The sequence below is a fragment of the Herpailurus yagouaroundi genome, unplaced genomic scaffold, assembly GCF_014898765.1.
Source record: "Herpailurus yagouaroundi ecotype Mexico unplaced genomic scaffold, PumYag 250, whole genome shotgun sequence".
Taxonomy (NCBI): Eukaryota; Metazoa; Chordata; class Mammalia; order Carnivora; family Felidae; genus Herpailurus; species Herpailurus yagouaroundi.
Window position 1 is genome coordinate 22,049,722 of NW_024412467.1, and position 25,431 is coordinate 22,075,152.

The 25,431-nt window shown below is 37.2% G+C and overlaps 2 protein-coding genes across 13 annotated transcripts in view; one reads left to right on the forward strand and one right to left on the reverse strand.

Moving 5' to 3' along the window:
* The window catches only part of FAM217A (family with sequence similarity 217 member A), a 29,877-nt gene extending 16,132 nt beyond the window's left edge, over window positions 1-13,745 (forward strand). For all 5 annotated transcript variants that reach the window (XM_040460588.1, XM_040460583.1, XM_040460586.1 and 2 more), the window contains one exon: window positions 13,669-13,745. In XM_040460588.1, the coding sequence (XP_040316522.1) occupies window positions 13,669-13,700 (32 nt within the window). In that variant the 3' untranslated portion in view covers window positions 13,701-13,745. The remainder of the gene's footprint in view (window positions 1-13,668) is intronic.
* Window positions 3,314-25,431, reverse strand: part of PRP4K (pre-mRNA processing factor kinase PRP4K) — a 37,224-nt gene continuing 15,106 nt past the window's right edge. Inside the window, exons 5-18 of one of the 8 annotated variants that reach the window (XM_040460576.1) lie at window positions 24,230-24,311; window positions 22,240-22,450; window positions 18,633-18,706; window positions 16,970-17,060; window positions 16,171-16,318; window positions 14,730-14,867; window positions 13,968-14,121; window positions 11,220-11,334; window positions 10,470-10,621; window positions 9,038-9,124; window positions 6,085-7,983; window positions 5,754-5,826; window positions 5,256-5,301; window positions 3,314-3,498 (exon numbers count right to left, since the gene is read on the reverse strand). In XM_040460576.1, coding sequence (XP_040316510.1) covers window positions 7,780-7,983; window positions 9,038-9,124; window positions 10,470-10,621; window positions 11,220-11,334; window positions 13,968-14,121; window positions 14,730-14,867; window positions 16,171-16,318; window positions 16,970-17,060; window positions 18,633-18,706; window positions 22,240-22,450; window positions 24,230-24,311 — 1,456 coding nt within the window. In that variant the 3' untranslated portion in view covers window positions 3,314-3,498; window positions 5,256-5,301; window positions 5,754-5,826; window positions 6,085-7,779. The other 7 variants (XM_040460577.1, XM_040460574.1, XM_040460578.1 and 4 more) reach the window with 7 other exon arrangements.

Here is a 25,431-nt window from a genome sequence, read left to right on the forward strand (position 1 = left end):
AAACATTAAAAAAGTAACACAGGATTAAAACTTTTAGGTTACCCAAAGGAAAATGAGAAATAAAAGGCCTGTTCCCACTCCCAGCCCCCCACCAAGGCAATTGATATTACATTTTTGTGTAGCCCCCCCCCCCCCCCCCCCCCCCCCCCCCATAAGATGAAATAACATGAGATCCAGACGGCGAGGTGAATTTTCAGGACGGTTCAAATACACGCTGAAGACAGCAACTGCAGCTCCTTTGTGCTATTTGTAGTCAAAGAATAAGGCTCAAGGAGTTTGCTTAGAAGCAGAGGTTAAAGAGCATGCTTAGTTTTTAGATTAGTTTCCAAGAATTTTCTGGAACTGCATCAACACAGCAATAGAAAATTAACTGTCCAGGATCCCTTGTCATAGAACAGAATTTTGCCTAAATCCCACACAGTTGGTGTCATTATCCAAAGTACTAGAACATGCCTTTGATAGAATACAAAAATGGACTCCAGCTTTCACTCTGTTCCAGCTTGCAACGAATGATCTTTGTGGTTTCCCCTCTCAACCACCCTTACTCTCATTATTTAAAAAAAATTTTTTTTAATCTTTATTTTTGAGAGAGAGACAGAGTGTGAGAAGGGGAGCGGCAGAGAGGGAGACACAGAATCTGAAGCAGGCTCCAGGCTCCAAGCTGTCAGCACAGAACCTGATGCAGGGCTCGAACCCACAAACTGTGAGATCATGACCTGAGCTGAAGTCAGATGCTCAACGGACTGAACCACCCAGGTGCCCCATCCTTACTCTCATTCTTACAGCTCTGAGTATTGAGCCTTATTTGCCAACCCTTGTACCCATTCTCATTTCTACCTTCTTTACTTGCTTGCATTTTATCCCTTCACCTTTAGGGTTGTAATGATGTAATTTTTATCTGTGAAAGCTTCAGGAAAGGGACATGCCTGTTCTGTTCACCACTGTATCCCGAACAATCATTGGTTGGCATGTAGATACCCTTCACAGTACATAAGGAAAGGACTTTACCCATCTTTGAGGACTGTTAGGTGACACAGCAGTTACAGGCACTGGCTCCAAGGCCAGACTGAGTCTGAACCCAGGCTCTGCCACTTAACAGCTATACACCTCAGTCAGGTTCCTTAACCTTGGTTCTTCACTTTCCTAATTGGTAAGGTGGATAGAGTTATCTTTTATCTCATATAATCATGTGAGGATTGAGTAAAGTGCCTGGCAAATTACAAAATAGATCAGGGAAAATAGGAATGACACAGGAGAGCACACTGAATGGAATGAGCTGCCTCAGCACTGAATTCACTGTCACTGGAGTAACAACTCAAGATTATTAATGTCCTACATCTTACAAGGCATGTGCCAGGCATCAGGGACACGGTATGAAGTGATGCAGACACTGTCCCTGGTTGTCAAGATCAGGAGTGGGAGTGGGACATGGGCAATGGGGGGGCGGTATTTTAGAGGGAGAGGTAGTAAAAGATCACAGTCAGCAGTTCCATGAAATAGATTCCCATGAATAGGATTGCTTTGGGAGGTGGGAGGAGACAGATTCTCAGCTTTAATGTCTTAGAGGTAGGGCAAATTTCTTAATGCAAACATAACCAGGCCACTTTATTTAGGATGTCATTAGACCTGAAAACTAACAAAAAAAAAAAAACAAAATAGCTACTGAAACACCAGTTTTCAATTAGTCCCAAATTGCTTTATTTTTTTAAGTTTATTTTGAGAGAGAGAACCGACAGGGGAGGGGCAGAGAGGGGACAGAGGCTCCAAAACAGGCTGTGCTGACAGCAGTGAGCCTAATGCTGGGCTAGAACTCACAAACTGGGAGATCATGACCTGAGCCGAAGTCAGCTGTTTAACTGAGCCACCCAGATGCCCCAGTCCCTAATTGTGTCCAATGTAACTATGTAAAAAACACATTTGCAGCAGTGCAGATTTCAATTATGAGGCAAAGGTACTAATTTTAACACATCATGATCATTTGTAAAAATAGTTGCCAAAATATTTTGTGTTTGAATGGAGTCCCTAAAATGAGGTTGGAAGAGGCATAATGTACATAGGAAGATGTAGCCATCTTGAGTTCATCTTGTAAAAGGATAGCCAAACATTGCCTATTTTACCCCTACAAGGAAAACTCACCACTGAGGGTGGGGGCACAGTAGTTAACCAACAAAGTCAAAAGACATGACTTCCAACGGCCTTGAAAAATTGCCAACTTCTACCACTAATTTTGAAGAAACATCTGGCAGTTTGTAACAGACATGTTTAAATTGGAAGTTAATTCTGTCCAGTAAACTTTAGTTGAATTTGGCTTAATGGCTTGCTCATATATTCCCCATGTTTAGCTCTCTAGTATTGAAGCCTTGTCTTAGCTTTTGGATCTTTCGATTTCCTCAATGAGAGAAAGCACATCTTTCTCTTTAAAGTTTGCAGCAACCTCCTCCCAAGCCCAATACACTCTGATAAAAAACAGGATCTCAAGACTCTCATGTCACTTTAGAGGAATAGCATATGGTCATTAATCGTCTGCTAGCCCAAGCAGAAAACAACTGGGGCCTTTGGGGGGGGAGGGTATCCAGAACCACTGCCATTTGGCTCATTTCTTCCCCAAACCAGGAATCGACCGCTAATGAGAGAAGGAAGCATCAGCTAGGTCAGGTGTATTCACACAGCCACACATTCTGGCTGTCTTCCATTCTCAGTCCTGCTTTGTGTGTTGAAGAGCCACTCAGCCTCACTGCCACTCTTAAGCATTTTACACGTTGTTTGGTTAAGGACATTTCCTTAAACGAAAATGGACAGACTAAAGATAGAGTCCAGTATTTGCCAGCCTTCCCCATCTGCAATGAACCAATTGAATGAAATCATTACAGAAGAGGAAGTTCTCTCCTTACTATGTTTCTATTATTAGGAAAACCAAATCAGAACTATATGTACCAAGAATAGGAATCCAACACCCTTCGTTTGGTGTGTGTTGTGCACTTAGTCGCTAGGAAGTATTTTGATGTTTGTAAGGAAGATACTAGGCTGTTTCCAAACAGCAGGTTCTGTGAAAGGGCATATTCTGCCAAGTGGTTTGGTAAACTTCTGTCTATACCTTTGCCCTCACTGGGATGCACATCAGATGTCTTCTGAGAACCTGTAAATACCACTCTAACTTAATCCGGCAGTTGCCAATCAGATTTGAGCACAGAATACCTTTCAAGGCAGATCTATGAACACCAGTAAAATAGCATCTAAGAAACTTTAGGTAGGAAATGGTGTTTTAATTTAAAACTAAACACAAAATACCAAAGGAAAAAATCAGGAGACAATCTGGTAACAAGAGGCATATTTTATTAAGGTTTCCCAATAATTGGAAACATTGTTTCTATTTAAAATGCAAGTTACAATTCAAATGATACCATGAGTAATTGGGATACACATTGAGTATTTTCAGAGACCAGCTTCCATATCTTGATCACTAAATGGAAAGATTCTTCAGAAGAACAGTCCCTTACCCTACATACAGAAGGAGAAAAAAACAATTAAAGATGCCATGATGATATCTATCAACTAACTGGAAAACATTTTAACTCAATTTAGTGTACATTATTGACATGTAAAAAAACACAAATGAATCTGTAGTGAACACTTCCAAAAGGAAGACATTCCATCTAGGAGAATGATAAAACTTGTGTTGCATAATATATGCTTGAACTAGTATACTACAAGGAAAGAAACACTTTATGAAGCCCAATTTCTAATGATATCATCGTAACTCATGAAAGGAAATTACTTATTTGAATGTCTACTTCTTTCCTATCTCCACCATTTAAAAAGGGCATTCCTTAACTGCCTGGCCTAAGTTTGAAGATATGTGATTCCTGTGTCATTTCAGAGATTTTATTTCTACCTAGCCAGCTCCAGTAACCAAATGATGATCAAGTACAGGTAAAGCAAAGCAGGATGGATGCAAATATGAAACAAATGTGAGAACATTACATTTCTCTGCTCTACCACATACCATAAAACATACGTTTTTCATACTGTAGAAATGCCCTGAGTATTTGTTTTAGAGAAAAGAGGTGGTTATTATAATGGGGAAAAAAAAAGTTATAGTATTTTACAAATACAAAACTATTTTGAAGTAGTAGAGTGGAATGAGTTATACACTGGATTTGAATAAACAGGATGCTATTAATAAGGACTTAAGGGTGAAAGTGAATACTGGGAAGGTCTTCAAAGTTTATGACCAGATGCTCCCTTCCTTCAAAACTTGGATATTCCAACCTGAATTCTGAGACCTTTGAGAGTAAGGTCCACCTAGAATGGGCTCTCCAATGTATGTGCTTTCTGGATCTCACCTACCCTCTCACTACAGAAAGTAGGACCTTTTTGAGGGTTGTGTCCTAAGACTTAGGAACCCTGAAGTCTGACACATTCACGGTATATTTTGCTGTGAAGTGTAATAAAACAAAAAGCTTTACCAGAGATTAACTTATTTGAAAACTATACAGCTACTGTGAAATATGAATGTAGGTTAAAGGTAATTCAACTAAATGACCATAATCAAACACACAGGTCTTACCAAGCTCTGAATTTCTGCCTCTGCAAAATTACAAATTCTAATCAAATCCTGTGTATGTATATAAAGAATGTTTACAGAGTTCCTTTCAAATAGACAACTCTAGGAATGCTAAATTTGGGAAGATTGACTTCTCTCATTTCCCTTAAGAAGAAAAACTGACAGTGACTCTAAATACTGTGTCTATTTTAAGACCATGATTGGCACACTTGTGAAAACAAAGGGACTAAAAGGAAAGCTGGATTAAAAGAAAAGAGGATTAAGGGAGTCGAATAATAGTGTTCTTCAAATTCCACGACTTGCTATTCTTTTGCATTTGCCAAGGAGATTAGATACCTAAAGCTAAAGACTGCTTTTTTGATGTAGGAGGTTTTGGTGGTTTCTAGTTTCGTAATAACCCCTAGGGACCAATTATGACGGCCACGTGTTTAATGTGGAATCTCGCCATTGAGGAGTCTTTCCTACCAACCACTCAATGACCACTGTTTTTACTGTAGGGGAGGGAAGAAGAGGGGAGAGGCAGGAAGCACAATAAAACAAGCATGTACAGATGAACACAACAGCACTACTACTCTAAGTGCCAAACATTAACGAAACCCAAATGATAAGGCTGAAAACTAAAAAATTAGACAAAAATTAAATGGAGGATTCTTTTTTGTTTGTTTGTTTTAATCTTTTATAGGACAGAAACCTTAGCTCATGTCTTCTGGCTGTCATCATCTTCCACTGAACTGCACCTAAAACACAAAGAACAAGTAACAAGCAACTTTGTTTTTTAAAGAATAGGTAATAGTTTTGAAGGCATAAGATGAACTGTCTCTAGTGGAAGTTAACTTACTTAAATAATTATATAAAACGAAGCCATGAAAAATCACCAGAAGCATCAAAATGTTAACTATTTTGAGTGAAAATAACTACAAAAGACTCGAATATGCAGCATATGATCACCAAAATAAAGTAAATCATGGTGGGAAAATCACTACCCATTTTGTTAAGGTAGAAAAGCTGCACCTGTGAAGCCTTTTGTAAAAGGCTTCCCTCTACCTGAAGATGGAAACCAGCTTGTATTTACTTTAGTAAAGTCTAAACCATGAAGAGACGGGGTGTAGATTCAAAGTTGGCTTATTATATCATCTATCACCTTCCTGGCTGTAGTTCATTTCATGTCTTTAAATGGAGCAAAACCCACCAGAAGAATGCTGCTATTCTGATTTTTCCATTCTTGAATGCACCAAAACGTGCATCTTGTTGTAATTAGGTGCCTGGGTGAATAAAAAAATCCCATTTACAATTTAAAAATATTATTTAAACCCCAAAAATCTGATTATTTTCCACATTGCTCAGGAAGACAAGCGTTAATTTTACCACCCAAACAGAAAAGATTCATATGCATTTCTGAAAAAGCTCCCCTACCATGTTTAAAAATACGAATTCCTTTGTGTTGCAAAACCAAGCTGATTTACATGATTTTGTCTTAAATTGTGGCTAAATGTTTATCTACACATGCTGTCAGAAATAACCTTGTTAAGAAGGTGAAGCTGGTGTCTCAGCAAATCAGACCCCTTGGAGAAGGCGTTGAATGGCCTGTGCCCCGTTTTCCTTTTTTCTCTTTCCGCACCATCAGAAGGAAAAGTGAGAAAATAGCAGAAACATTAGTTAAATCCTGAATTATACCCCATAACCTACAGGAATTATCTCACTACACTGAAAGCTGACAATATTTGCAGGATTCTTTTGATGAAATAATTAGGATCCTGATTATTAATAAAATGATAAACTTGTGGCTAGGCTTTACATCTTTAACAAATAATTCTTTTAAAGACTTAAAGGAAGAAATGAAAGGTTGCTTTTAACTAGTTATGGTTTACCTGACTTACCAGCACTGAAGACAAAAACTTTTAAAAATGGCTACAAATGCCTTGTTCACAAAAGACTTTATTATCTAGTGATGCATACTGAGAACATACAGAAATCTGCATGGTCCACTTCACATGCAGTAGAACAATCTTCACTTTACAATAAGTGAGTGTCAACTGTTTTATGCAATAGACAACACTTTAAAGTCACATTCTTAAAGAAAAGCTTCATTTACAAAAGAAATAAAAGGTAAAGAAGCAATTACCGCTTTTAAAAAGCAGCTGCTTTGTTCAAGAGTGGAAGGTTTATGCCTGTATTGAAAGACAACATGATCACAAATAATGAAAACAATGAACAAATGAAAAAACACTTTTACCATAAAGCAGTACACTTTCAAAATGACATACAAATAGTTAAAAATTTCATTATGTTGTCTAACTTTTAAATATGAGGACTCTCAGAATTAGGCCTCAACATTTGTAATTAGTAAATGAAAACTACGCATTGTTTCTATGTCACTACGAACTGTATTTAACAAAATGTATATAAAGTCTATAGCAAGTTGATTTAAAAAAATTAAAGTTAATAAGAAACAGTACACTGAAGGCGCTCTATCCATCAAGCGCACACTCTTCCAATTTTAAATGTGATGAACAGAACAGAAATTGTAACTATGCCACAGTCGCGATGCCAAAAAAGAAAACGAGATCAGTTAGCACACATGCAGGGAATTCTGCCACAAAGCTAATATCCCTCATTTGTCAACTGTTCCAATAAAATAACGTCTTAAAACGCCAGTGATGTTGATGGTTTAGCTTACCTTCAGTGTACTGAATGTTGTACACAACCTGCTTTAAAAGAGGAGGCCGTCCCTGCAGGCAGGCTCAAGAAGGAACAGACCCCCTTCGGCACTGACTACGCCAAGGGCATGCCGCTGTGGCCTGCACACACACACCTAGGAAAATGTGAATATAAACAGCATTTATGCTGGCCATTTTATCTGAAGACCAATATGAAGCCAAGTTTGCTAAAAATAAATCAACCACCCAACATTACTACTCCTTTTATAACAGATGCTTTTGTCTTTTATGTGAACTGCAACCATATACATTTGCACTGTAATTCTGTGCAGTCTTGGCAATTAAAACAGTTCTACAGTGAAATTTCACATAAGACACAAAACAGATTAACTAACATTTCTAAAAGAAATATCACCCTTGGTGTTAATTCAAATATATCATGCTTCCTCAAATTTGCTGGAGAAATATTTATAAGTTTATATACATTAATAAACTGCTGTGAAATTTCTTCAGTCTTTGTATTTAATTACTCAAACCCTTGGAGCTTCTTCATCTCGTTTAAATTTTTTCCTGGATGAAGGCATGCTGTAGGGCCTGATTGATGCTAATTCGTTTAGCTGGGTCCAACATCAGGATCTGGTCCAACAAGTCCTTTAGCTGGTGTACTTTTTTACGTTGGTCTTCAGGAAGTCGCTGGCACCCAATCAAGTCAGCCAACAGGTCCTTGGTTGGATTAATGGTGCTCATGACAGTAACCTTCTCCTAAAAATAATTTTTAAAATGTGTATGTCTAAATGAGTTACTAAGCATATGTAACTTAAATCAGACTGCTTCGTCTATCAAGACTTCTAACATAGATTATCATCTACTCATTGAAAACTTTGACACAGCTTCCTCTAGTCTACATCTTTTTAAGAAGCAACCAAAAAACTTCAATGGGGAAAAAAAAAAAATCAAGCCCAAGTTAGCAATGACAATTTTTAAAAAACACTGTAATTTAATTTTGTAAAAAGAGAGAAAATGTCAAAAGAAAGAAGTCTGTGAAAACCCTAAAACAGTTTAATAATAATTAACAGTAAACACTTGAGTTTGAACTGTACTTTCCCTATCCTGAAGTGGTAACAGACACGGAAGCAAGTCCATACCAAAAAGTGTTTGTGGTTAAGTGCTCCAATGAAGTTAGGAACAGCCGATATAATGGGGCAAAAATAAAGAAGTCCTTACTTTGACCTGGAGGTTTTAGAAGGGCTCGTGTAGAATGTGTATTTCCCTTGAGGCTTGAAGTTGGACAAATTATTTTTAGGGGATGAGGAAGTACAGGAGGCAGATAAGGTCAGGACAGTCTGTGAACAAAGGCACAGAGGTGTGACACAGCAGGCCCTTTGGCTAACTGCCAAGTGTGGCATGGTGGGGTTTACAGAATACTGCGAGGGGGTGGGAACTGCTGAAGATGGCAGAGTTCATCAGAGAGGAACCCAAAGAAGGGTTTTTAAGCAGGCAGAATAACATGATCAGATTTGTTTTCAAAAAGATCACTCTGGCAAGCAGCACAAAAGCTGGATGGGAGGCCAGAATCCAAAGAACAGAGGAAGAGGGCCATTTAAATATGACCTATAATAAAAACAGACTCATTATACTAAACATTTTTAAATCCCTTCATCTTTTTCATAACCTGATTGTGTTTTATTCAGGAATTGGCCAACAGCAAAAGGAATTATTTTTAGTGTTTTAAATATTCATTGCTCCTAGTACCACCCAGCATTGTTTGTTCACAGTAAGAAAATCATTTAATGTAGCACAGCTAAAAGAGACTTACCCTCTCTGTTACTTTATCAACTTCTATATACATGAAGTTGAGGTTTTGATCAAAATGTTGGTCTTTGAATACGCCTTTCCGAATCATCTGGCAATAAAGCAAAACAAAACTTGGGTTTTGAAGTATTATGAAACAGTCTGGCCTACTAACAATTTAATACGAAACAAGTCACAAATAATATTAATTTAGTCTCTCTAGGTTTGTCTCCTTGTTTAGGAATCTTAGAGTCCTTGCTCTGGAGAGTTTAACCCCTTTGAAAGAGCAAATAGAAATGCTGTGCCTGAAACTACTTAATATCATGAAATTCAGTTTTCCCAGGCAGTGACTTAAACCAATTATAATATCACATTGTGCTTTCATTATTCAAAATTGAGGATCAAACAAAGACAAAATAATTTATGCTTAGAAAGTAAAAGTATCACACATTTGGACCCTTTTCTCTTGGCAGTTTAAGAAACCCAATGACATTTCACAAATTATGTTCCAATGGTCCAAAGAGGATATAGGTGAGACCTCATTAAAACAAATACCAACATGGTTAATTTTTGTGTAACTTCTTCTAACCAAGCCCAACATAATAGAATTTGGACAGTACCTGAAAAATACAATGGCTTCTGACCCATACGTGGAAAAATCTGTAATCTCTCAGAAATTTAGCAAATAAGCTGAAATCATCAAAGTCTAACATATGGCCCTCAGGTTTATAAATGCCTCAAGTTTCTGCTTCATTTCTGAAATAATTGTTGTAGCTGAAGCATTAAGGGTGAATTTTAGGTTATAAAGATGTCAAGTTCAAGGGAGTTTTCTTGGTAACTTCCTTTCCCAAAGAACTTCCAATCTGAATAAACTGAAGGCCATCAAGTTCCTTTTCCAGTAGTCCCCCATCATTCTCTGACAACTGAGCCCTTCTTCACATCTGAACTAACCTGACCTGCATCTTTTTTCATTCCACCTCTCAAGCATGTTTGGTGCTGTTATCAATATACGGTGTGCTCCCAAGGCTGCTTCTCTGCCCATCATTAAAGGACAATAAACAAACAAGGGAAGAACAAAGATATGAAACAGTCATATATATACACATGTATGGTGCTGAACAAATTTACGCTCATCAATCTCTCTTCCTAAATTCCAATTCTACTTCAAACTCTAGGCTCCTACCCTCCTGCTTAAAAGAATAAAGAAAAGCAAAGAGACACATTAGAGGGAAGAGGAAAATGGACTTCTCTTATCTTGACAGCTCTTGGTTGATTAGAACCACTAACTTAAACAGCAGAAATGAAAAAGAACTAAGGAATCACAGTAGCCATATACCTGCCTTTCTGAAATTGTTTTATAGACACTACTGAGGACTAAGTGTCAGCAATCCACTGGTCTACAATAAACTACTGCTAAGACCTCAAAAAACAAAAAGCAGCTCACACTAACGTCCTACCTTATTAGGCATCTTTCCTTTGAGATCCATGGCGAGCTTCAACATATGGTTATTGGTTTTGCCAGGAAACAAAATTTTTCCGGTGTAGAGTTCATATAAGGTACAACCCACAGACCACATGTCTATACCATAGTCATAGCTTTTCCCTATAACTGAAAACAAAATGGGAGTGTTAATACATGATGATAAAAACAATCAACTACAATTTATTTTCATTAATGAGGGATTAATTTAGCTCGGCCTCCATAACTGCAATCTTAATACCTCACTTTGGCATTAGCTTTATGTTTTTCCCCCCACTGATTCTTAGTAGACTCTTAAACTAAAAACCTTAAAAAATGAGAAAATGCAGAAGGGACTGAAGAGGGGTGTGGAAGAAAGTGTGTATTTCTTTTTTCATTTCACCTTTGGTGGAGGTGCTAACCAGCCTCAACCAAGGCAACAGGAAGAGAAAAAACAAAGGTCCCATATAATCCATAAATTTGATAATCAGACCTTGAGTAATCAAGAGCAGTCTTCTAAAGCCGAGGATTTTCCAGAACTGTTTTGCTACTCTTGCCAGACATGATCAAGACTCCTGTCACAACTACCACCATTCCACCTGAGGAGGATGAACTTGCTACGGTTCCCTTCCTCATGAATGACCTCGAGCAGCTGCTGAAGTGCGATGGAAAACAGTACTTAGACATTAAATATGCTGTTTCCACTGCATATGATGGCCCAGGTCAAAGAACAGCTGAAGAGACTTACTGATTTCAGGAGCACGATAAAATCTACTGACAAGATAAGGTGTTATGTCATTATCCGCAACATGTGAAGCCGACCCAAAATCGCAGAGCTTTAAAATAGTTTTTGATTCATTAACCTGCAAAACATTTTATCATGGAAGTTTAATTCATGCCAGAAAGAATTAAGACAAATAATCAGATAAAAAACAATGGGTTTTGAGAAGTTATTTCCAATACTGAAAACAAAGTTACCCATTTAAAAATTCCTTTTCTAATTATCTTAGAACTCAATTTCCTAATTATAAAAAATTAAGAGCTATCAAGTATTTGATTATAATTAGTTAAAAGAACTTTTTTCAGTGAGGAAATATGGAATGCCAAGTACAATTTTAACTTATGCTACTTTGAAAAGGGAGGGGTCATAGAAAAATCTCATTGAAGCAAAGCATCTTCTAAAAATCCCCAGAATACCTGAATAAAGTCAAGTTACTAATTTAAAGGAACATGAACACGTTTATTAAGAAGGGATCACATTTAGATTCTAACTTTCAATTGACTGAGGTTAACTTTCAGTTGCCAGAAAACTATGATAGCAATGAAAGCAGAGGACGATTCAGATTAAATCTGGACAAAATCAGAGCAAAAACATTCTTCACCGGAAGCTGCTAGACCATCCCAAATTTAGCAATCACTTCAAGTCTAAAAAATACTAAATCCCTTAAATATAAAAAAGGTATTAGTCAAGAAAATGTTAAATATATTTGGCACAATATTTGATAAATATGAACTCTATATTAGTCATTTGTTTCTTTTTTCCTTTGTAAATACTTCAACATACACAGTAACAGTGACATCTGCTGAGAAAGGCTGGAGCTGCTCCCATGGCTGCTGCCACTCATGAGTCAGAAGCATGTTCAGGATTAACAAGTGAAGATAATTCATATTCCAGAGTCCCTTCCCCCCTTCAAAAGAGACACACACAAATTCCGAGTTGGGACTTGAACTTGGCCTATAGTTCCCACCCCAAAGAAACATAACACTTTAACATAAACACTTTCTACTGGGATATCCAAGTCTGGTCAGTGTTACAGATTGGCCCATTACAGTTGATATCCACAGAATTAAGCTAATAATGGAAATGATTATTTTTAACTGCCATATCCGTAACCATTCTCTTCATCTGGGGTCTCAGGAAGATAGGGATCTTCAAATGGAAAAGTACTTGTGAAGCTTTTTAAAAAGTATAAACTGCATTCAGCTACTTAATTAACGAAGCAGTTTAAAACCCAGAGAAACCTCAGGACAATTTTAAAATTAGAATCTACTAGTTCCACTGACAGGAGTTCCACTCTTGGGCTGGCTAACATGCCTTAAATGATAGCAGGGGAGCCACACTTATGTGCATTTCAGTTTGGCTACATAATTTCTATCCTCTCACAAGGAATGTGGTACTCCTACCACACTGATGGTTGAAATCCTGGGCTAGAAGTTTTGGATTTTCATTCACAAGCAGCTCCCTGTGATCTCTGAGGTCTATTTCCTCCTTTCTTGGGAAGGAGAGACAACAGTGTCTGAAGTCCATGTGAAAACCTTATGAGAGTAGCATTAACTCAAAGAAAATGAAGTTTTAAAAATAAGAGCTCCTGAATACTGGCAAAGGTCTTATTCTTTAACTTCTATGGTGGTTAAACAGATTTTCAATGCAGTTACCTTTAGGTTTTATAGATCTTACACATTCTTTGATATGAATGGTATATCTCACAATTTAAAGAAAACTGAGGTAAAAACTAACTATGAAGTTGACTAGGCAAGTCTACAATTCATTGATTTCACTGTAATTACTCAGCTCTTCTAACCCCAAATTATACTGGATACGCAATACATTGTAAAGTCAGACAAAACATGCTAAGATGGAATGTCTCATTATTTATGTGCTAGTCTAGAAGAAAATATTTTAAGATATTAAAAAAGCAAAAGAAGAATCTGAACTAACAGGTAAGTTACTGACAAGGGATCCTTAAACTTTAATGGGATCGTAATCTTTTAAAAGTATAGAACATGTTACTAGCAGACAAGTTAGGAATTCCTCAAGTTGTGAACATACCCGCAACTCTGAACATCTCAGAACAGGGGTGAAGAAATGGGGCCAGGGAGGGAAGAGGTATGTGTGCATTCATCACTCCCCTATAAGGATATATTACTTTTAAATTTCAAAAACATGTACTCTGTGAAAGCTGCATCTTATACCAGAAGTCCTTAGGAGATAAAGTCTGAAAGGGACACCTTTCAGTGTAATCACAACTGAGTTACTGTGTTTGGACCCCCTCCTGGGCACCTACAGACAAACTGTAGATTTAAGAGATAATTCTCCTTAAGTGTCTCTAACCCTGTCAGACCACAGAGAACAAAGAGTTGTGAACATTCCTAATTTCAAACAACACATATGCATCTTTTCTTTTTTTTTTTTTTAGATACCAGAAGAAACCCACCATTACTCCATTAAAGCACTCCTGAGATTTATGTGTACTCTAAATCCATCAATCAAAAGGAAAAAATTGGGGACAATAGCCTATTTCCTTTCTTTACACTTTACTATGAAATTTCATGGACCAACTTCCATAAAAGTAAACCCTGGTTAAGTCCTTTGTAATGGGTAATTAATATACTGAGTTGTTCTTCTAAGACATCGTTTCTAGAATAATACAGTGGTAATCACATCATTGGTAAGAAACTTTACGGGTGTACAAGGCAACCTGACTGATGGACTTACCAGGATATTGTCTGGCTTGATATCTGCATGTAGGATATTGCATCTTTTAAGGAGTTTTAATGCCAAGAACAGCTGCTGACTATAGGATCTCACGGCTTTAATATGAAGACCAACATCTTTACCGTATTTTTTTAACACCTCTCGTAAATTCATACTTTTAGGAGAGAAAAGCAACAACACAAAATTAGGGGTTACAATGCAAAATGGAAATAAAAAAGGCAAAATCATGTCCAAGCATAAAGTAAAATCAAATCTGCAATCTGGATTATAATGAAAGTACCTGTTCAAGAACCTCCTCAGATATTTAATAAATTACTCTACATTGAAATTAGAGCACATGAATCTGTGTGTATATAACACAACTTTCCAGTAAAACTCAATTTTCAAAAATAGAAGGGAAGACATACAATGGTAAAATTCCTATTGATTTCAGAATGGTTTACATCTGAAAGCCCAAAACTAAAGCCATACTTTTGAAAATCAAAATTGTATTTTCTTACTCCACTATTTCCATTTCTTTTTATCATGGTGTAAAAGTATTGAACTTTCGGAGAACCTCTGTTGTGCTGATGGCTACAGGAGATTAGAGTTTGGCACACGGTATGCAGTCAATTAGTGTTTATACATTAACTATTGTCAAGAAACTAGTTCTTAACCAAAAGTAAAAGACAAACCCAGAGCTAACTGGAAAAATAAAACACACAGAAAATTTGTCATCGCATTTATCTAAGTGTTTAGTAATGTACAGATTTGACAGCTTACCTCAGAGGCTCAAATACGAGACAGAGATGCTGCTTGTGATAAAAGTGTCTGAAGAGTCGCAAACAATGAAATTTGTCATCAGGATCAGCATCATTAAGTTTTTTCAAGAATTCTAGTTCTTTTAAGCCAGTTTTTTGCCTGAAAAGTAAAAGAAAATCAAAACTGAACACAATACAGATTAAAAAAAAAATCAAACAATATTAAACTAGTTCCAGTCTGATGTATTACAGGTGATAAGCAGTTTGGAATTTGTTTTAATAAATCTAATAAATCTATTGAGGACTGACAAGTCTGTATATCATTAATGCAATAATTTATACTGAGCCAAATATTGTTCTCATGCAGTTAATTTCCACAATTAACAGAAATTGTGGAAACACTAAGAAACAAACCCACATTGCTTGAAGGGAATTCAATCTTGCACATATTTTATCTCAAAAACATCTTGATGTAAATGTTATTTTAACAAAAACAGAACCACCCTGTACAAGTTCTGGTGTAAGAGTCTAATAATGGATGTCTTACCAAGTATTAAATATTTGGTTTTCCTCTAAAATTCTAGTTACAATTTAATGGACTATTACTCGACAATCAAAAAGAATGAAATCTTGCCATCTGCAACAACATGGATGGAACGAGAGTGCATTATGCTAAGCAAAATTAGCCAGAGAAAGACAAATAGCATGATTTCACTCATATGTAGAATTTAAAATACACAACAGATAAAACATAAGGAAAGGGAAGCAAAAATAATGGGGGCGCCTGGGTGGCTCAGTCGGTTAAGCGGCCGAATTCGGCTCAGGTCATGATCTCGTGGTCCGTGAGTTAGAGCCCCACTTCGGGCTCTGCGCTGATAGCTCAGAGCCTGGAGCCTGTTTCAGATTCTGTGTCTCCCTCTCTCTGACCCTCCCCCGTTCATGCTCTGTCTCTCTGTCTCAAAAATAAATAAATGTTAAAAAAAAATAATGTAAAAATAGGGAGGGGGACAAAACTTAGAAGATCTAAATAGAGAGAACAAACTGAGGGTTGCTGGAAGGGTTGTGGGTGGGGGGAGGGGCTAAATGGGTGATGGGCATTAAGGAGGACAGACACCTGTTGGGATAGCACTGGGTGTTGTATGTAGGGGATGAAATCACTAGATTTTACTCCTGAAATCATTACTGCACTATATGCTAACTAACTTGGATGTAAATTAAAAAATAAAAATAATGGCAAGTTGACTTTAACATCAACTCAGTGTGTGGTTATGGATTGTACTTATTAGAACATATGGATATGGCAATTACCTCTACTGTATAAAAGAAAAAGGGCATCAGATTCAATACCATCATTCTGTCATTTTAGAACTGCAATACTTTTATAGACTGTTACACTTTTTAAAAATCTTCATGTGTGAATACCTGTGTTTTTAGGTTTCATTACATATGTCTTCTGAACTTACATGAGCTCATTGTTTCTGATGATTTTTACAGCAACTTCTTGGTTTGCTCTTGCATTATCTCTGGCTCGTACAACGTTACTGAATACACCCTGGCCAGTGTAGCCATACACATTGTAACGCTTATCTAGGACTTCACCTATGTTCACGCCTAGAAAAGTAAATTAAGAAATGGGAATTTTGAAAACAATAAATACTTAAGAAAACTCTGAGATACACATAATAAAAAGAAACACAGTGCAGTCACTTAAAAAAATGTGTCAAATCTCTACTGTGTGTTTGGTGTCCTAGGCACCAGGGAGAATCAAAGCCAAGCCTCCATCATTCGTCACTCTTTCATAATGTGGTTCAAGCTGCATGCCCACTTCCTATCCACTGCTGAGGATTTCAACATTGAGTAGGGAAGAAATGTGCTCACTGAAGTGTTTCCAACTGTAGTCCTGCAGGACAAATACTGCATGACTGGCATCCCAAGCTCCTTGTATGTCGTTTTTCTTGGTTTTCAGATCAAGACGAGCAAGTGATGTTCCCCCTTCCTCCTGGAGGCTTATCTCATGGCTGAAAACAACTTTGAATAGATTTAAGTTGCACATCAAGTTTTTACCTCACTTCTATTCATGAAGCTCGTGGGCTGCTTACTAGATTACAACATGGGTTCATGCAGCTATCCGATGTGCCATACTTTGTAAGTGCTGGCGCTGTGATGGGACTCTCAAGAGTTCTCCAACGTGTGACTGCATCAAGCAACAGAATTCTATAAAATATTTTAGAACTCTAAAATTAATCAGAACCGTGAACTTACGGTAATAGCCTTCTGCATCTGTCCAGTTATCCCTGAGGTTGGGATTCTCTTTGAAATCTTTCCCAATACCAGCAGCCCGAAGACGAGCACTCTGAAATGAAATGAAGGAGGCAACAAGAGAGCCATTTACCTACTAATCTGGCAGACATTTAAAATACTTCCTTTAAAACAAAAATGGGCAAAACAAGCTATAATTCAATAAAAACATCTTATGCCAAATTAAGTAAACTCTTACCATCACCTGGAAACATGAGTAACAAAGTCTCTTGTATCACAATAACGCTCAGGAAAAAAGTTAAAGTATCTTCAAGAAATCTTAGGAATATGACTAGGGCATTATAAATGAAAAAGACTCAAAACCAGGTCTGGTTTTCGATAGCTATTAATAGACAAAGGGGGACAAAAATTACAGATGGGCACTCAGTTAACAATAGGTAGCCAACATTCTCTTCTACCAATTCCACATTTCTTATACTGCCTTGTCTACTTGCCACCCCTTGACTCCTCTTCCCACATATGCATGAAAGGTCACTGGCTGTACTAACAGTTTGTGTGGGAAATTAAGAATATTACAAACCACTGTCCATGATACCCAGAAGGCCCCTGTCACCCAAGCAAATGATGGGCACTGATACTTTCACTGGCTCAATCATCATTTCATCATTCCTTAACCTAGCATTATTTAGTATTTCTGTTTAAAATACAGACATAGGGGCGCCTGGGTGGCGCAGTTGGTTAAGCGTCTGACTTCAGCCAGGTCACGATCTCGCGGTCCGGGAGTTTGAGCCCCGCGTCAGGCTCTGGGCTGATGGCTCAGAGCCTGGAGCCTGTTTCCGATTCTGTGTCTCCCTCTCTCTCTGCCCCTCCCCCGTTCATGCTCTGTCTCTCTCTGTCCCAAAAATAAATAAATAAAAAATAAATAAATAAAAAAAATAAATAAAATAAAATACAGACATAGACACATGGGCCCATGATCAAGGTCTTCCGGGTCCTAGACACAGACTGCTTAATCCTACTCCATTTTTAATTTCCCCTTTTTATGTTTATCCCCCTACTTCCTCTTCTTGCCAAAGCCTCCTTATTTCTCATATTCTCTTGAATTTATAATGAAAAAATCCCATACTTTTGAGTATGTTTTTAAGATTTTTTCAAGAAAAGAAACTGGAAACATGGCTAAAAAGCCAAAATTTCTTAATCCCCTGCCTTAGAATAACACTCAGAACTCTTTAATGACTTTATTAGGACGCAAATCCTAACTTTTCAATCACCAATAATATCGAAGCCCAAAGTGGACTCTGCTCTAATACCAGCTTGGAAATTATTGGTATCATCTTGTCTCAGCTAACTATGCCCTACACACACACACACAAACACACACACACTTTTAAATCCAAGAAAATGTTGCTTGAGAAAAATAACTACACATTTAAGTCATTTGGTGTTTAACTTTTCTGAAGCTCCCAAACTGTTCTGCTATACTTGTTTTTAAAATATTGACCTAATTTCAGACTTCGAGAAATGTTGCAACATTAGTACAGAGAGTTTCCAGATAACCTTCACTCAGACTGTCCAAATGTTAGCATATATTTATCTATTATTCTCTCTATATACATATACAACGCTTATGTATTTCATTTAAAGTTACATAAGTAAAATTACTTACATCAAAATAGGCAGCAAACATATCATCAGATTCGGTAAACATATCAGGTGCCAACAGCTTCTTCTGAGATGAACCTAAATGGAAATGAACAGTAATATTTGAAAAATGAAGGGATACAAATTAAAACACAAATCAGTCATCAATGTAAAATCACTAACAATTCAAACTTTCTTTCCTCTTGGACGAGTTTTTCATTAATACCTGTCCAAAAGTTACTTTAACACTTAACATATATAAGGCCATCCATTCTTTACTAAAAAGATTCATTTCAGAAAGTTGAAACACCTAATTATCAGTACTTTCTCCAATGTTAAATTAATATGCTAATAGGTAAATAATGATTATGTATTAAAATCAAAGTTCCTCTTCAAAAAATTCTATTTCTAGGAGTGCCTGGGTGGCACAGTCACTTAAGCTTCCAACTTCAATTCAGGTTATGACCTCGCGGTTTGTGAATTCTAGCTCTGTATTGGTATCTGTCAGCTGGCTTCAGATCCTTGGTCTCACTCTCTCTCTGCCCCTCCCCTGCTTGTACTTTCCCCTCTCCCAAAAATAAACTTTAAAAAAAATAAATAAATTCTAGGGGCAGCTGGGTAGCTCAGTCAGTTGAGCAATCGACTCTTGATTTCAGCTCAGGTCACGATCTCACAGTTTCAAGTGTTTGAGTCCTGTGTCTTGCTCTGCGCTGCTGGTGTGGAGCCTGCTTGGAATTATCTGTCTCGCCAATGTTACCCTCCCACCCCCACTCATGCACATGCTCTCTCTCTCTCAAAAACAAAAAACAAAAAACAAAAAACCCAACAAGAACCCCCACAAAAACAAGCCCTGATAAACAAGAACTCAGACATTACTTGGGAGAGGCAAAACTGTGTAAGCCTTACAGCATAAAATCTGGAAACACAGCACAACCGTACTCTTTAGACCCAGCAACTTCACTTGTACAAAATCATCTCAAAGACAGAGTGGTACACATTAAAAAAATGACAATGCACAATCGCATTATAATTAATGGTCCAATAAATACTCAACAACTGGAGATAACCCAAACACCTACCATTAGAAGACAATGAATAAACTTTTGCACATTCATTACACTGGAATAGTACACAGCTATAAAAAGGAATGAAGATTTTTTCACATCAAGGAGTGTATATATCTTTGTGTGTACTTGTATACATAGGATACAAATACACACATATGAAGGACCATTTTAATAATAAAACAAAATTCCTAAAAATCACAAGCAAAAGAAAAAAAAATAAACCTAAATCTATTAAATGAGTGGTATACCCACACAAAGAAGTATTTCAAATGATTTTACACTTTGGAATGTATCCCAAGGATAAAAAGAATATTGATCATACTGATAACTATGTAAATAAAAGCTTCAAAATAACCCAAATAATGTTATTAGGGGTCAAGTTTTTCACTAAAATATAAATATAAAATCAAAGAACTTAATAAAAACCTTATAGAAGTACGAATTTGAATTGGCACTTTTTTAGTATGAACCTCCCCCTTCCAAAAAGGTATGTATGTCCTAGCTTTGTCCACTGAAAAGTCCCATGAATAACAGGCACCCCTACATGCCCTGTGACCTCTGAATGGAATTTCCTATTAAATGGCACCAGCGTTCCTTAGATCAACAGCTGTTTCTGTTCTGGGACAAGATACCCATAAGGTGAGCCTGTGAAATCTCACACTGTGGTAAAACTAATTTTGCAAACTACAGTGAAGCAAATTTGGCCCTTTATTTTCATATGGTCCATTTTTATGTTTTCAAAGATTTTGGGGAAAAACATGAGAATATTTTGTGACGTTTGAAAATTATTGAAAATTTAAATTTTGGTGTCCACACAGGTTTTTTTGGGGGGAACACAGCTGCTTCTGCTCTACAACAGCAGAGTCCAGTAGTTGGAACAGAGAAAAAAAGTCTAAATTATGAAAACCTAAAATATTCTCTGACCTTTTACAGTTTGCCAACCCCTGTCCTAGAAAGAATAATATTAATAAGTATATATTACCAATCAATCCTGTAGGGTGTGGGTCAAAAAGACATTAGAAACCAACTTAAAAAGGCTCCTCCCCACCTCAGTTGCAAAGAGAATTTAAGTATACAATGATACGAAATCATAAAAACATAACAAAAACTACCAAAATTTCACTGGTTATCTCTGGAGGTTGCTAATGTACCAAACTTTATCTATGCTAAAAATTAGTCAATAAAAGAAAATAATGAAGAATTTATCCCAACTCTCCTGTACAAACTATGTTTCACGGTAACCAAAGAATGGAAACCTTTTCTTTTATGGAATTACAGGTAGTAATTATAATTTAAGAATCACCACTTTGGAGTGTGTCCACACCCCCCACCCCTGCCCCTCATGAAAGAATGGATCTGAGTAATGATCACCAATGGCTACTGAAACTGCTAGGTGAACAGCTGAAGGTAAACTTCATATTGGACAGCTATGGATCTTCCTATCTGAACACACAATCTCAAGGTCAATAAAAACAGGACAAGCACACACTACACACCACCTGATGTGATGCAAGTGCACACCACTACTTATGAAGTATTCTTGCCAAAAAAGTTAACTTAAATCTATTCAAGTCTCCAACATGTAGTGTTCAAGAAACACTGAAGATAGAGGAAATAGGATAAATTGACACAAGAATGTGGTAAAATCAGAGTGCAAAGAAAAGTTAATAGGACACATGGCCCCAGTATCTTCACAAGTAAATGGAAAAGGGGGAGGAGGAAAGGATGAGAATATTAAAGACTCTGAGACATTGAGAGAGATATAGGCATCTTATGTGGATTCTGATTCAAACCAGCCAACTGTAATTAGATATTAGATATTTAAAAGCAATCAATTTTTTAAGTAATGTTTTTTTAAAAAAAGTTCTATTGGGGCGCCTGGGTGGCTTGGTCGGTTAAGCGTCCGACTTTGGCTCAGGTCACGATCTCACGGTCCGTGAGTTCGAGCTCCATGTCGGGCTCTGTGCTGACAGCTAAGAGCCTGGAGCCTGTTTCGGATTCTGTGTCTCCCTCTCTCTCTGCCCCTCCCCTGTTCATGCTCTGTCTCTGTCTCAAAAATAAATAAACGTTAAAAAAAAAAAAAAAAGTTCTTATCTAGCAGAGATACAAAACGAAGTATTTATAGACAAAATGAAATCATGGCTGGGATCTGCTTTAGGATACTCTAGCAAGCAAAACAGAAGCTAGTGACTTTTTAAATATATGTATGTATGTACGTATTTATCTTAAGTAAGCTCTGTGCCCAACATGGGGCTTGAACACATGACCTCAAGATCAAGGGTTGCATGCTCTACTGACTAAGCCAGCCACGCGCCCCAAACAGAAGGTAACAAACAATGTGGGATTCCGTATACTGTTTTAGGTTATGTGAACTAATAAAAAATATTTATAAAGAACATTCACTGGGACACATTTAATACTATATTACCATAAGATTTAACAGGGGTTAACAGGGGCAACATTTCTAATCCCTTTCACTTTTCCCCATTCCAAAACAATCTCTTTCATTATTTACAGAGCTAAAAATTGAGAGAAAAGCATGATCAAAACAAAAATCTAACTTACCATTATTCTGTTCAACTGTCATTAGATTATGCTTGGCTTTTACTGAAGCCTCAAATGTATCAACATTTTCCCGTTCATACTCTTTAACATCAGCAGCTACCCTTTCTAGAATGTCATCTGGAGAAGGTGACCGCGTACAGGTACTGCTCTGGGGGCTGCTGGGTTCAGATGGCACAGACATATTGCTATCTTCAGCAAGATATTTATATTTCTGTAACAACAATACAACATATTATTTTCATAAAATCCAATGCATATTTGCTAAAGAGGTATTGCACTGAAAAGAGTGTTAAATAATGTTAAAAAATTTTTAAAGAGTATTGATGCCTTCACTGAATCAGATCCACAATCCCTTACATATAATTCCAAAATCCACACAACTCTGAAAGAGATTTTCTATGTTCGGTGCACATTCATTAGGTGACAAAACCTGACATGAACAGATGTGATGCTATTTGTAGTCTTATTTTTATCTCCCCCAGTGTGAACAGAATATGCCTCACTGCAGAAATAGTACTGTGTTTGATAACGGGGTGCTGCTCCTAGAGCCCACTGATGGGGCTAAATAATATACATAGATGCACCATATTACCTTTCTAAAATTCAAATAGTTCTGAGTTCTGAAGCACATCTGGCCCCAAGGGCTGGAGATAAGGGATTGTGGACCTGGGCAAGAACAAAAAAAGATTCAACCAAGTCTTTAGGGATATCAGTTTAATAACAACAATTTCATCAGTGCCCCAGAAAAGGTTCTCTGGAATTCCAGTTTTGCCCTACATCTTCTGATGATTCAAGTTCTTTCCTTTGCTCTGACATAACAGTACATGGTTTATGATTTGCTACGTATGTGTAAGTGAGCTGGTATGACTGTCCTTTGCTTTTGTCTAATGTCCTTATAGCACCTCAACATTTTTTTACTTCTTCCAGAATGCATTCTCAACTTCATTGCTCACCTTCCATTAGGGGAAAACTTTACACTTTACAGGGACTGCCATCCACAAAGCATCTAGTGGCCATGGCTTTAAGTCAGGATGGCCGAGGCATAACTGACAATCTTCCAAGGAAGGTAACCAAATCATTAAATGAGAATATAAAGACCTATGTATAACACCCTTTCCCCACCCCCACTGTCTTAATCACCTAGCTCTAAACAACTCAAACTTATTTTTGAGATGTTCCATGTAAACAATCACATTTGCATTAGAAATTTACCATTTTTTTTAGACCTTAAAATAGTTCTCCGCCCCCACATAGAGAAATTCTTCCAATTTATTCTATACTCACTTATGAGGGGTTTCTTAAAAACAAACAAAAAAGAAGGGCGCCTGGGTGGCTCAGGTGGTTAAGCATCTGACTCTTGATTTTGGCTCAGGTCATGATCTCAGTTTTTGAGTTTGAGCCCTATGTTGTGATTCTCTCTCTCTCTGCACCCCCCCCCCCACTCATGCTCTCTCTCTCAAAACAAGTATGTAAACTTTATTTATTTAAAAAAAAAAATTTTTTTTTAACGTTTATTTATTTTTGAGACAGAGAGAGACAGAGCATGAATGGGGGAGGGTCAGAGAGAGAGGGAGACACAGAATCTGAAACAGGCTCCAGGCTCTGAGCAGTCAGCCCAGAGCCCGACGCGGGGCTCGAACTCACGGACCGCGAGATCATGACCTGAGCCGAAGTCGGACGCTCAACCGACTGAGCCACCCAGGCGCCCCAAGTATGTAAACTTTAAATTTTTTTTTAAAAAAAGCAAATTTCAAATTTTATGTCTTATAAAAGGTTTTTGTCAGAATCCTCTCTATAACAAAACAAGGCAACCATTTCAATTTTATTAAGAAATTATCTTTTCAAATCTCACAAAGATAATTTTACACATACACTTCTTAAAGATTTACTCAATTGCTGTTACCATCACTTCTTTATACATAAAAACTATTTTTACTAAAAGAGTAATTATTTCAGAAGGGGTGCTCAAAATTTCACTAATATCACACACCTGAACAATTGCCTGCCTCTGTATTCTTCTCTGTTCTATTAGGGCTTCTTCATCTTCTTCCTCTACATCAAAGTCTTCAAGGCTTAAAAAAAAAATGTACACATATATACACATAATTAACTTCAAAAATCCTTAGAGACTCACAAATAGTAACTGCTATATAAATTAAAAGAGCTGGAAAACGTAAGTGATCAGCTAATTGCACCAAAGTCTTAACCCATCCTACTGTATTCTGTTTCTAAACTCTCTTAGTTGCCTGGTTTGGAAACCTAGCAAGTAATTTAACCTTCTGTGTCTCATTTTTCTCCTCACTTGTTTCATGGCACCAAACTAGGGAACAAATGAAAGATCCCTAAGTTCAAAAAAGTCACTCCCGGCTCTTCCATGACCTTGGTATTACTAAAGTCATTTCATTTACCTAGCCTGTTTTAACCTTTATAGAACAAGAGGGTGAGACACATAAGCAAACTAATACCTTTTCTGGGTCACAGAAAGCTGCAGATCCTTGGAAAGCTATGGATCTTTTCCCTATCAAAAATGCACATGTAAATATCCACATACAGTCTGAAGGGGAATGTGGCTCTACCCCCAGACACTGCCCTGACTGTTCCCAATTTCCTCCCAAAAAACTCCACAATCTTTGCAATCCCTCCTAGTATAGGTGTTTCTATGATCTGCTGAATGTTCACTGCAGACAAGCAAAATGCATTCTCAAGGTTATCACGATGTTCACTTAACCTTCATTTAACTTTCATATCACCTAAGCTCTTTCTTGACGTCAGCACTACTGACATTTTAACAATTCTTCATTATGGAAGAGGGCATTGTCCTATGCACTGGCAGATATTGAACAGTATCTCTGGTCTCTAGCCACAAGATGACAATCAAAATACGTTTAGATATTGCCAAAGTGTCCCCGGAGAAGCAGATTACCCCCAGCTAAGAACTATTGCTCTAGATTAGTCTCATTTTTTGAGATGTTCCACCTACACAACTAAATTTGCATTAAAAAAAAAAAAATTCTCTGTTAGACAATGAAATGTTTTTGCATTTTCCACATAGTAACAGGCATATCTACCACCAGATAGCCTCAACTGCAAAGTAGGTATCATTTTACACAAAGTGAAAAGTTTAAATATTAGTATACACCCGCACACCCACACCACTGCAAAACTGGTAATCAAGATTGGTAGAACTATCTA